Consider the following 13,678-nt stretch of genomic DNA (forward strand, 5'->3'; position numbering starts at 1 on the left):
TGGCAGGAAGATGGTTATTTTAGAGGTTTGGGAATGGACTGGTTGTCTGCCTGGGTGGTTGCCATCCAGGACCCAAAGTGGTTCCATGGTGTCATGGGTGTGGCAAAGCACAAGCACCAGTGCATGCGCCCAGACCAACTGGACAGACACCAACATGCTGGAGTTGAAATGAAACGCTCAAAACGTTGTCGTGTAGACTTTCAGCTTTAATACAAGTGGTTTAACAAAGTATCACATGAATTATTTCGAATTCCATTTTTTTTTTAATACATAAACCTGCATTTTCAGAGTACATAAGTAACTGGACAAACTACATACTTGTATTTCTTTAGAAATGATCATTTGTACAGCCATTTTTCTTTAGACAACACTCAGAGGATGAATATATGAACAATTCCAAGTCAATGAATATGTCCTGGAGTCCATTTACATCAGTTATTAAGAAATATAAACAGTAAAGTAAATCTGCAATTCTCACAATTGAGTGCAACCGAGACACCCTGACAACTCTAACAGAGTTATAGGCTTCTGTGACTGAAAAAACTGTGCATAGTTACCTCCGCAAATAAAGTTGGGCGGCAGTTATGTTTTCACCCGTTTGTTGTGAACACTATGTAACCCCCATTTTTTCATATTATGAAATTTTTACAGAGAATTCACATCTTGATAGGCAAGAACTGATTCAATTTTCAAGGTAATAGCTCAGGCCAAAGTCAGGAATAATGGATAACTGGAAAAATCCCTATCCTTTAACACTGAATGAATTTTCAAAAATTAATCTGTCTAAAAAGAGTGAATTTCTTTCATATTTGACAGCATAACATTGGATGGTAGCCTTTATCGACTGACAATGTTTGATCCATATCTGATGCTATTTGTGGATTTTGTGGCCATTTAAATTTAACATTGAAAACTCCATTTAATGTATATTGTACATTATATCTTAATCAAATGTGCCCCAATCACTCTCACACTTGAAAGCGATATGCAGATTGGCACTCAGTGTCACCTGACAAAGACTGATCCGGATCTGATGCAGATTGTGGATTTTGTGGCCATTTAAATTTAACATTGAAAACCCCATTTAATGTAGATTTTACATTATATCTCAATCAAAAGTGCCTCAATCACTCTCAGTTGTGACAATGAGGTGCAAACTGGCGACTCTCAATGAATAGGCTAAGTTTGATCCGCATCTGATCCGTATTGTGGTTTTAGTGGATATTTGATTTTAACACTGAAAGGCCCTTTTGATATATATATATATATATATATATATATATATATATATATATATATATATATATATATATATATATATATGTACATATTCAAATTTTAAAAAGCAATTTTATTTATGACAGCAGCAGATAAATAATCATGAGCTTGCATGCATGGGGGCAGACACCCCCCCCCCCCCGCCTCATTATATCCTGGTTACGCCTCTGAATTGCAGCATCCAGAAAGAAAGAACAGCAGCTGTGCAGGGAGAGAAAGAGTTAAGAAAAGGGCTGTTTTGCTGACAGCAAAGATGACTCTCCCCATAACACAAATCAGTTTCCACCACAGTGAGACATTGATCGCAGCTGACTCAAACCTCACATGGCAACAGCATGCATCAAACAGACGCTGTGAAACCACACAGTTGGAGAATTACACCCCCTCCGACTTATATGTGTGCGTCTGCAGACCAGCTATCTCGCTGCTTACCCAGTTACTCAAACAAGAGCATGGCTGCTAGGCAACCGAGCTCCATCACATCACATCAGGCAAGCAGTGAGAGAACGATACAGAAAGAAGGAAGTGATAGGAGGAGGATGAGGAGGGGGAGCATGGAGGCAGAAAACTGTGCTGGCAGTATTACATAAGCCAGCAGCCCAGTCCCACTGCTCGCATTAATGCGGTTAGGCACACCAAAGTGATGTCCATTAGTCACAAGTGACAAGGCAGGTGAGGACGCAGCATCCGGCAGTGATTTTAAAAGCCGCTGTGTTTCTAACATAGAGCAACACAGGCAGACGAGCCACAACAATAACAACACACGTTACGTATGAGACAGAAAGAAGAGCCGCTTAAAACACCGCTTAAAACACCATTTAAAAGACGTGCATGTACGTAAGGACACATGAGGCCTCACACACATGCATTTACATAACAACAGCAATAAAAAGAATGACATATGTATGCAGGAAATGCATGAGGCGTCGTTTGAAGATGAGAGGGTGGACGTGTTGGCATGTGTCTGTGCACATAAAAGCTCTGACAAATGGACAGCATCATCAAAAATGCATCAAAGGCTGAAATAAAGATGAGGCGGAGTTGCTTGTGTGATTGACTGGTCTGTATATAATCTATGCATCTGCAGTTCCACATGTCACGCAGTCAACTGTGCAACACTTTATCAACCTTGAAAGTGAAACATCACAATAACTCATCTGGTTTTCTTATGTGTCACGTTCATTATTATCAAAAGAAAAAAGATTAATCTTTTGTTATTAAATGCCAAAGAGCAACTGCTGTTGTTTGCATAGCTCTACTACAGGAGTGGAAGAATCAGGACCACTGTGACTTTTTCCACACAAACATCTGACATTCTTAATGCAGGCTAGGAATGTCGAGATTTAGAACTGTGAAGGACCATAATGCTAAGTTCACATTACCACAGTGCATCCGGAAAGTATTCACAGCACTTCACTTTTTCCACATTTTGTTATGTTACAGCCTTATTCCAAAATGAATGAAATCTTTTTTTTTCCCCAAAAATTCTATGCACAATACCCCATAACGACAATGTGACAATTTTTTTTTTTTAGATTTTTGCAGAATTATTAAAAAGGATGAACTAAGAAATCACATGTACATAAGTATTCCCAGCCTTTTGCCATGAACCTCAAAACTGAGCTGAGGTGCATCCTGTTTCCACTGATCATCCTCGAGATGTTTGTACAGTTTAATTGGAGTCCACCTGGGATAAATTCAGTTGAAAAGGCACACACCTGTTTACATATAAGGACCCACAGTTGACAGTGCATATCAGAGCACAAACCAAGCATGAAATCAGAGGAATTGTCTGTAGACCTCTGAGACAGGATTCTCTTGAGGCACAAATCTGGGGAAGGGTACAGAACTGTTTCTGCTGCTTTGAAAGTCCCAATGAGCACAGTGACCTCCATCATCCATAAATGGAAGAAGTTCAGATCAACCAGGACTCTTCCTAGAACCCGATGGTCACTCTCAGAGCTCCAGCATTCCTCTTCCAGAAGGACAACAATCTGCAGCAATCCACCAATCAATCATGGTAGAGTGGTCAGATGGAAGCCACGCTTTAGTAAAAGGCACATGGCAGCCCACCTGGAGTTTGCCAAAAGGCACCTGAAGGACTCTGCCCATGAGAAACAAAATTCTCTGGTCTGATGAGACAATAATTGAAGTCTTTGGTGTGAATGTCAGGCATTATGTTTGGAGGAAACCAGGCACTGCTCATCACCTAGCCAATACCATCCCTACAGTGAAGGTGGTGGCAAAATCATGCTGTGGGGATGTTTTTTCAGTGGCAGGAACTGGAAGACTAATCAGGATTGAGGGAAAGATGAATGTTGTAACAATGTACAGAGACATCCTGGATGAAAACCTGCTCCAGAGCGCTTTTGACCTCAGACTGGGGCAACAGTTTGTCTTTCAGCAGGACAATGACTCTAAAGTCCCTTTCACACTGGGCCTGCATAGAGTTGCAATGTGCTGCGTATCTAGTATGCAAGAATGGCTACGTAAATTGCGCACAGAGGAAAAACAAAAAAGTTGCTCGCAGGGGGGAAAAGCTTGGCTCCATGATGCTGTTTTTACAGACTGCCTGGACACGTAGATGGATTTGACACATTGGAAAAAGTCAGAATACATTATTTCCAGGAGTTAATGGACTTTATTTAATGTGCCACAATCATGAGAGAACTTGAGGAGGTGAAGGCACTGCAGACCTACAGCCAGCGATCGCATGCAATCCGTCCATGAGTGGACATGTCCTCTCACTGGCGATCTGTCCGTGAGGAGTTAGTGACAGTGGAAGCTTGGCCTGCCTCTTCTTCTTCTTCTGTGGTTTTGAAGCTTCACTTTCAGCAAAGTCCAGCGGGATAAATAAAATCTAGCAATACAGGTATGTACTGTTAAATAACTGAAAAGGATTTTCCACCCTGCCGTAGGGTTGTGTACAATTGCGGAGGCTTGGTGTACTATAGCAGAGTGTTGTGTAGACTTGCGTAGAGCACTGCATCTGTGCTCTACGCCGAAAGTCAGTTCATGTTGTCATTATGGGGTATTGTGAGTAGACATTTGATCATCAAAATTATCAGGGGTACCAACTGTACTATACTGTACTTCTAACTATAAAAAAGTATATACGTATATGTGTGCTTGTATGTGTGCTTGTGTGTGTGTGTATTCTAATCTTTATTTGTTATGTGAATCTGCCATTGAAAGCACTCAGTTAAGAAATGAAATTAATATACATGTACATCTGTGTATAATGGTGATGACTGAGACTGGTCCCCAACACACAGCCTGCAGCTGTCTTCAGGCCCGTCACAGCTCTCTGGGGATGATGGTGAAGGGCCTGATGGGGCAGGAGGCCTCCAGTTCCAGAGCTGTCAAGAAGCAGTCGGGGGCTTGGTTGGATCCACGAGACTGTAAGGCCTCGCCCAAGCCGCTCCACGCCTCGTGGGAAGTGCTGTGGACTTGAACTGCATCACGCAGGACCTTCTCCCCAAGTTGGACACGCCCAGTCCGAACCAGCAACTGGCCCTAATTGAATATGTGGATTCACAAACAAAAGAAAAAAAGACAAATAAGACATTCTGACCACAGCAAGGCTCAACTGTCGTTTCCCAGTCACGGAGTTTCTGATTTATTTGGATCAGGCTGCATTTTACATAAGTTTCGATCTGATGCAGATGTTCAAACCAATTTTACAAATGACGCCTCTGGTCACAAGACGGATTTGGCCACCCTTTCCTTCCCAGTATCACAACTGTTAAAAACAGAGCATGATTCATGAGATGACTTTTCCCACTCCCTTTGCACTCAGTACCCTGGAATGCATTAAGATTTTGTGCAGCATAAACAGCAATGTGAGGATGGGCACACCCCAAAGAGGCCTGGACGATGTGCCATAGAGTGCCAAGAATCCAACAGAAAAGGCCGTCAGCACCAAACCTATAGAACGTGGTCCAAATCTGACTTGCTCATATGTACATGTGAAAGTCAAAGCCACTCACAGCTTCATCTCCTCCTTCATTTTAACATTCTGTTGCACACGCGGGGCTGGCCTCAGGTCACAAAGACGAGTCTTTTTATGCAGTCTGAGCTCACAGGCTCCAGATTAACTGGGCTGAAATTCACAAAGCTGTCTCAGGGCTCTGATGCAACTTTCAATAAGCTCTCGCTCTCTCGTCTCTTTTTCACTGCTGCTGAGAGGAAAACTCTGGGGTACAAGGAAAATTTATTATTAGAGGACGTGCACACTCCATGTCTTTGTGCACACACTTTCCCGTCAACCCTCTGACCATGCTTTTCTGTCTTGGTTCTGTGCCAGATGCCAGTTCCAACATTAACCACGGCAACGTCGCGCCTTCTGGGTCAAACGCTTCAATACTATGAACTCTGTCTGAGCCGGCTGAACACGACGACCAGCAGGTCATCTCTCAAAGGAAAACTTTCTGAGAAACATGGGTGGGATAGATTTGCAGGTGATTTTCCATCGGTATGAGACAAACTGAGGAGGAGAGCATGCCGGTGAACGAGCATTTGGACTGCTGATAAAAGTGCTATCCGAGAGTTTTACTTTAATTACAACCAGCCATCTGTCTACAGTTTTACCTCAGCTTGTCGCATCTTTTTTTGGCAGGTTTGTTTCTTGTTGTGCCATTAAAAGATAGCTGAACTGAGCGTCGTCCAGCTCGCTGAGTGGGCAGTGTGTGGCTTTGAATCTCAATCCATCTTTTAAGTTCATGTTAAGCAAAATGTTGAAAACCTGAGAAGATGCAAAACAATGAATAAACTATATTAATATCAGCTGGACTGAAGATAATGAAGGTGCTCCTGGAATGCCACGACAAACACACCCAGCAGAGATTTGATTAGAGGATTGATTAGCTAAAAACCGCTAAAAATTACCGCTACCCTCTAACGTTTAGTACTGACTCAGTCGCAGCCACATCAGATTACGCTGTCGGCTACTGATAAGCCAGCAGGGGCTGCTGGATAAATTCCTAGGATCAGAAACACAAAACGAATGCACAAAAAATAAATAAGTAAAAAATAAAATCCCAAACAGGGTCATCATCATTATAAAAAACAGTAAATATTAATAGTCACAGTTTACCTCTGTATTATGTTTATAAACACAGGAACGGCTCACCCGTGTTGTGTTCAATGCAACTGGTAAAATCTACACCTCACCCATCGCGTTCAGCTTCCCCACCGAAGAAAACCCATGTAAGTTTTGTCTTAAAAATACAGCAATAAGTGTCAGCTCATCTCGACAGAACACCAGCCTGACTGTTGCAGACACACAACAGACAGGAACTAACGTATGATTTTAGGGTTTAGAAACGCTTTTGACCATTAAACTTTACTCACTTTACCAGCAAAAAAAATGTTAGCGGAACTAAATTTGGTGGAAGCAAATTGGTCCGTGAAAAATCATGTCAGAAATTTGTCCAGGTTTTCATTCTAACGTCATCCTCTTCATCCTAACAGCTCTTCGTGCCTCCAGACGGCTTATGCCGTGGTGGATTTGTTTTTGTGTGCGTGTCAGAAGAATTAGCACCATCAATTAGCTCGTTCAAATTCTTGTCCGTCAGCAAAACAAACTCTTTCATGTTTAGCCAAACGCCGCCCCCACACTAGTGTATGCGTGAGCAGGGTTCGCAGCGTGCAATGATACAAAACGTATGGAACCAAATTTGCACGCTAAATGCAACACAAAGCACCAATCAAATGACTAGGATCCACTCAGTCATTATATAAATGAATTTACTTATAAATACTTTCAAGGAAACTCGCTAATAAATCTAGACTTTGAACCCTCTCATGCAGAAGGTGTGTGTGTTATTGGAAAGTATATAATGCATAAATAGATCCTTGTCATTTGATTGGTGGTTTGTATGTCATGTGATATTGATCATTTGTCTCATTTCAGTTTTGGTCCCATTTACCATGCAATTTTAGTTCCATACATTTTGCACCATTGCATGCCATGACCAACTTGAGACGGCGATGGCGCTTAGCTTAAAAACAAACATGGGGAGGTTTGTTTTGGTGACAGATGATGATTTGACAGTGCTCATTCTACTAACATGAAAAAAGAAAATGAATCCAGTTCAGCCGTCTGGAGGCATTTGAAGTATTCGCTGGGATGTCTCTAGCTGAAGTAGAACCGCTGTCGGATGAAGAGCTTGACAAATTTCTGTTGTGATTTTTCACTGGACTGAGGAAAGAAGACGACAGTCTGTACACAAAGAAGTCAATGCACCACATGAGAATGGAACTTTGAAAAATATGAAAGGATTCAGTGGTTGCTTCTGTTCACACTGGTTGCTAGTGCAGGCCAACAACTTTGAGAACCCTCGTTTTTATGAAATGGGGAATCATACTGATTGGTTATTACAAGAGAAGACAAAAGAAAATTGAATCTTTCTTGTCAAAAAAAAAAAAAAAATCTGGAACAACTGACTAGTGTCGGCTAGTGTACCACTGGTATGCTATACTAGCCGCCACCAATACTGATGACCGCTGCATGTGTGGCATTGAACGTAGTGTGTAAACTGGGTGTAGTCTGCTGCTTCCTGGTCAATGTTTCATCATCTGTCTTTTTTTTCCATTTTATTATGAATTTGGAGTTTCTGAACAACCTGTTGCCCTCCATCCTGTTGTACAGATGGTGTGCGCATGGTATGTTAGTGGCGTGTAGGGGCATCCGGCAGACATGTTGTTTGAACATGTCCAAAACACTCCCCACGCCTTGGCAAGTGCTGGCAACTGTGTGGCATGTTTGTGGCAGATAGTGGCTAGTTAGGTGGGGAGTCCAACATGTGCCTCTAAACACCACAAACTTACCGTCTCTGTGAGAAAGCCTTTCAGACAAACAGGTTGATCTGATTTTGGGCTGAAGGTTAGGAAGCTAAACAGAGAGAACTTAGAACCCCGTTTTAGTCAAACTCAAACATTACTGAGGGCACATCTGCGGTTTAGGTCTTCATGAACGAAACATACTCATGTATTCTTTGTTGCAATATTCTCCAAAACAGCAGGTAGCAGTAGTGACCAACTACTCACTGAAAGTAGCTTGTAGAAGATTAAAACTAAAACATTATTGTGAACTATCCATCCATTTCCTATACCCGTTTACTCCAATTAATGGTGTTAACCCCCAAAACGTGAATCAGCTGCAAATCGTGAATTATCCGCAAACCGTTAATTGCAAAACATGAATATTCAAAAAATATTTCCCAAAACGTGAATGCAGGTCTCACAAAATGTGAACGCAGGTCTCACAAAATGTGAACGCAGGTCTCACAAAACGTGAATATCATTCATGATATATATATTTCAGTTTAAGTAGTTTATGGATTTCAGTTTACGGATCAATTACTGTAGGTGATGGGGTTTGCAATCAAGATTTACCCAATACCTATATAAATAAAAAGTTAATCACATCATCTCTTACATAAAAACATGTGACTCGGTAAATAACAAGATGCTGGCATTCTTAGTTTTGAAGTTATTGTATCTAAAAGAATGTGGATACTCTCATTGACTTACTCAGATGACTGGCATAGAAACCATGGCAAATGCAGGGAATAACCACAAATTGGAAATCTTAACTCCCCCCCACTACATGTATTTCCACGTGGCCTGAACCAAGTCAAAATCTCATAAATGTGTGCCCTTGTGACATGCTGAAGTCCAAAGCCCCATGACAAGCCCATAAAAATTTCTTCATTTGTGGTGCACAAGTCCCGCCTCATTTTGAAATGATAAGAATAAAACAAGCTTCAGGGATAACACCAGACAGGGCAAAATATGAAAAATGTTCCCATCTCTCAAAGGAAATGAATCACTTAAATATATAATAATAAAATAAAAAAAAAACCTTTTTGGATCCCAATCGAATTGATCTTGGAAGCACCATGGCAACGTTTTACCTTGAAGTTGTTTGATTTAACATCTGTGCAAACACAAAGACAGGCAAAACTGACAGTATCCTCTTCTTGCCCTTGAAGGTGAGACTTTGGTAAACAATGGCAAACTCCTCATATGGAGCAGTTTCCAGCAAAGAAGCAGCACAGAATTGAGTCTACAAGACAGTGTAGACATAACCAGCTCTAAATTTAGACTTGCAATCTGTCGTTTTCAGCCATGCTACTCACAGCCAAAGAGCTGTGAGCGGCAAGACAAACCAAGACAACCCAGGAAACCTGAGGAACACAATTTAAAATGGACGTCTGTAAAGTTTAGGATGAGGTTCATGTCAGTTCTAGTGTATTATACTAGCTGCTGCAGGGCAGGTTAACCCCTGTAGTAGAGTCCCTTTATACAGAGAGTAGCGACATGACGAGCCAGAAAAAAGGGTCATATGGCTCGTGGTCAGTGGTGGGCACAGTTCCGCTAATCCACTAACTAATTAGTGAAGCTAACTTTTTGTTAGCAGATTAGCTTTTCAGCTAACTTCAAAAATCATCAGTGGACAAATTAGCTTCAGCTTAATTTAGTTTTGCTAACTTTTAGTCCGCTAACATTTTTTGCTGGCATAGTCAGTAAAACCGAACAGTCAAAATATTTTAAACCCTAAAATCACACGTTAGTTCCTATCTGTTATATGTTTAGCAACAGTCAGGCAGCTGTGGGGAGCTGAGCTCAACCTGATCCCAGCAGAAGGGACCAGGCTGCTCGGCTGCTTCAAAGAAAAAAACAAAAAAAAAACGAAGTCATTTACATTCAACATAGAATGCCCCAGATGTGTGGCAAAAGGCATAAAAAGCAAAGCAAGTTTGACTTTTGGTTTGATTTAAAAACCAAAATAATTTTGGCTTTTTTATTGATTTTAACGTCAACTCTGTCATTTTTACAAATTGAAAATATCACAAATATGTTTTAGTTTTAAATTAATGCACTAATTCTGAAGGTTTGAGCATTAAACCTCACAGATGCCAAAAGGCATTATGGGAAAATGAGCCTCCTCATCACTGGTTGGTTGCTTTATTTGTAAAAAAAAACAACACACAAGTTACTGCAATGTGTGTGTTGTTTTTTTTTACAAATAAATGTGTATATATGTCGTGTATATATGTATATGTAGTACATATAGTATATGTGTTATAAGTATGGTTCATTTCTGAGGTCCCGTTTGGACAGGAGAGGGACACGGTGGTGATACAGTATGGAAGAGCCTCATTTGTGGAAATCCAAAATTTTTCTCTGGCTGCTCTTTCTTAATTCTTTACATTTTTTTTTAATTCCTGCTTTTTAAAAAGCAAGAAGGCACTGGGTCTTCAGTTTAGTCCAGCATCTTAACTCCAATATGTATAAGAATTGTTCAGTTTGTGATAAAAGCATGAAATTTGGTACACATATAGCCAAAGGCATATCAAAAAGATTTGGAAATGGAGGCATCATGAATTTTCAACATGGCGCCCATGGCAGCTATTTTTAAAAATGGCCGACAGAAACAACAGTTTTCTTGAGTGATGGATATAATGTGACATTGTACACAGAATTCGATTAATTACCATAAGTGCTTGCTAATGTGTTTTTTTTTTTGGATTAGACATTTTCATTAAAAATTCAAAATGGTCGCCATTGTTTCCAGACTGGTTAGATACGGATAAACTCTGTGTCGAATTATACATTTTTCGTGATGCATAATTTGAATTAGCAAATGCAGAATTTCTGAGAAGCTTTGTTCTATCTCACAAGACATATATTAAGTGAGGCCAAATCTAGGGTCTATCACAAGGAAGACTATTCACACTCGCCTTCACAGAAGCAGAGAGCAGTGCATTGTAACTGAGCTTTTTTGTAACTGGACTGGCCTGCATCTGGTAGGCATGTCCAGAAGGGTTCATAGTCTCCTTCAGATGTCTTTGACCAACCCCATTTGCACAGTGAAGGTAGTTCTGGTGGTGACACCAGCACTTGACCCCATACGTGACCTCCTATACTGCTCTCTTGACATGCTCTTCCAGGGCAGCCTTGGCCGGAGGGATTGATTCTGCATTGTGCGTCTTGGCGAATAACTTCCTTCTTGCCGTATCTATTTCTGTGCAGGTGCTGGTTAGGTCATAGAGTAGGATAACAAACCTCTCAATTGTGGCCATTACCTCTTGTGGTATCTCAGTTGGGGCTGAAGACAGTTTCAACAGGGCATGCGTAAGCTCAGGAAACACAGTCCATACAGCCCACGCAGTCTTTTTCCCATGGCCAACAAAGCTTGACACAGTGTCGCAACCCGTCACTGCATGCAACAGTGGTAGTGCACGTGCTTTCTCAGGTCCTAGCCCTGCTGCAATTTCATGGGGTGCTAAGTATCGGAAACTCTTTCCAGTTCCGAAAGCCAACCAAAGCTCGTCTTCTGGTTGTAGAGTCTGAGCCACTGCCACACCACAACATCAATATCTACTGTTTTAATCATGATCTTATGATGGCCATTTCTGGCTGCATGGGCTACATGTAATAACATGCGACTATCGGCTTCCTCATACGAACAAGGAGCAATAGAAGACCTATCTGGGAGTGGTGGCTTGCTAAGGACTTCTATGTCACTAGTGATAACAAGCTGTTTGTCCTCCTGCAGTAACGATGTGAGAAGAGCTTTTGAGAGAGAGGCAAACAATTCTGTCTTATTGCTGTCAACTCTGAGAAAGGTTGGCCAGTTCCTGGGAATGGCTGCATCACCTACCACACGTCTCTGAATCCCAGTTCAACGCTTTGCTCTTGTAGCAGCTTTCAGAGAATCAGACAAGTAGTGGTCCCACACCAGATCAAGCCTGGACACACTTTCAAGTTTTCTGGTCAGATATGGAATGAAGATCACATGGGCATAGTCGCTGAAGGTTTTTACTGAACTTGGTTTCAGCATCTGGATGATGGCTGCCCCATCTACAATGGTACAGGTAACCTTTGGACTTTCTGAGTATGCACTATGAACTTTTTCCAGGCATGGAAGCAGATCACTCTTCTGTTCCAGGTGGAGACCTCCCCCATCAGACAGTGCTGGTGGACACGGTTGGTTCTTGTGTCGAAAGAATTCATCTAAGTTTCCATCCCTGGTCTGGCAAGCATTAAATAGTCTTGAAAAGAGCGCCATATCCTGTTTGAGAGAAACTATTAAGTAGATGTGGGGCTAACATTAGATAGCATTTAGGAAACTAAACTACACTACCACTAAACTATCACCACAACCAGCACATTACAGAAAATATGGCATTATTACGACTAGAGGAGTGTATTTAGCTGGCGCTGAACCCCATGCTGAGTTTCACAGCAGTGGTGTCGCCAGTGTGCCCTGGTTGTGCTTTGACATCCACTCTATTACATTTCCATTCATTGAATGGTTCAGTTCTTGCAGATATGGGGATTTTTACTTTATTGTTCAACATTTTAATTCCAATAAAATGTTTAATAGCTCTATTTACATGCAATTATACATTTTATTGTGGGCCATACGGCTGCCATTTTGAGAGAAACAGTGGTCATGTTCAGTTGTGAGGTAGAAGGATTCTTCTGGCCAATTTTAAGTTCAGAATTTGAATTCTGCATCATAAACAATGACTGATTTGACACACTAGTTAGGCTCTAAAGTGCAACCAATGGACAAATAATCAACCCCAAATTATGCCATTTAGTCATTCATGAGCTTTAAAAATTGATTAAATCATCAGATCCAAGCAGATTTTAGAACTGGTTTGTGCTGTCTTGATTTTGGTGTTAAATTATTCCCAACATACAAAACCATTTTCCTTGTGTATTAAGTCACCACAGATTGAAAGATAAATATTTAACAGTGATTCTTTACAGTCTCTTAAGTTTACGTCTGGAAGAGTTTTGCTGAAATACAGCGAGAGGTAATTTTATTGTGGTCACAAATTTGAAAGATCTTTATTATCATTTTAGCTGTGCACAATGAAAATGCTGAATGGAAACACACACAGGTGCTTCCAATCATTTTCAGGAAAAATGTTTAGTTGGAACAAATTCATAAAAACGTTGGGTCCGAGAATAGCGTGAGCCTAAAAACTCACTGAGATACAGTGAAGGTGATTCAGGTCAAGTTATAATGTTTCTGGTTATTTTCATTAAAAAATGCTTAATTTGAGCAAATAAATATGTGGGATCTCAAAGAAATTATGTCCAATGATCTGCTCTGTAGCCTCAATGAATACCTGATAGCTGAATAGTGTGATAATTTCGCAACAGCATATTATTTATTTAATGCAAAATAAATAGCCACACCAGGTCCTGAATCAGTGTTTTCTAAGAAGACATATGGCTAAATTATTGTACAAATCTGTCAGTGCTGTTGTTGTGGTTTTTATTCTGTCTTATGGTCTCCTCACTGAGTCCAGTCTGCTTGAGGTTTCTTCCTGTTATCAAAAGACACTGACTGTTTTTTCTTCCCACTGCTCTC

The 13,678-nt window shown here is 40.9% G+C and overlaps 1 protein-coding gene across 2 annotated transcripts in view; it reads right to left on the reverse strand.

The window, feature by feature from the left end:
• Positions 1–4,523: 4,523 nt before the first annotated feature.
• Positions 4,524–13,678, reverse strand: part of ttc7a (tetratricopeptide repeat domain 7A) — a 173,994-nt gene continuing 164,839 nt past the window's right edge. For both annotated transcript variants that reach the window (XM_034184728.1, XM_034184730.1), the window contains one exon: positions 4,524–4,794. In XM_034184728.1, the coding sequence (XP_034040619.1) occupies positions 4,576–4,794 (219 nt within the window). In that variant the 3' untranslated portion in view covers positions 4,524–4,575. The remainder of the gene's footprint in view (positions 4,795–13,678) is intronic.

The sequence above is a fragment of the Thalassophryne amazonica genome, chromosome 13 (genome assembly GCF_902500255.1).
Source record: "Thalassophryne amazonica chromosome 13, fThaAma1.1, whole genome shotgun sequence".
Lineage (NCBI taxonomy): Eukaryota > Metazoa > Chordata > Actinopteri > Batrachoidiformes > Batrachoididae > Thalassophryne > Thalassophryne amazonica.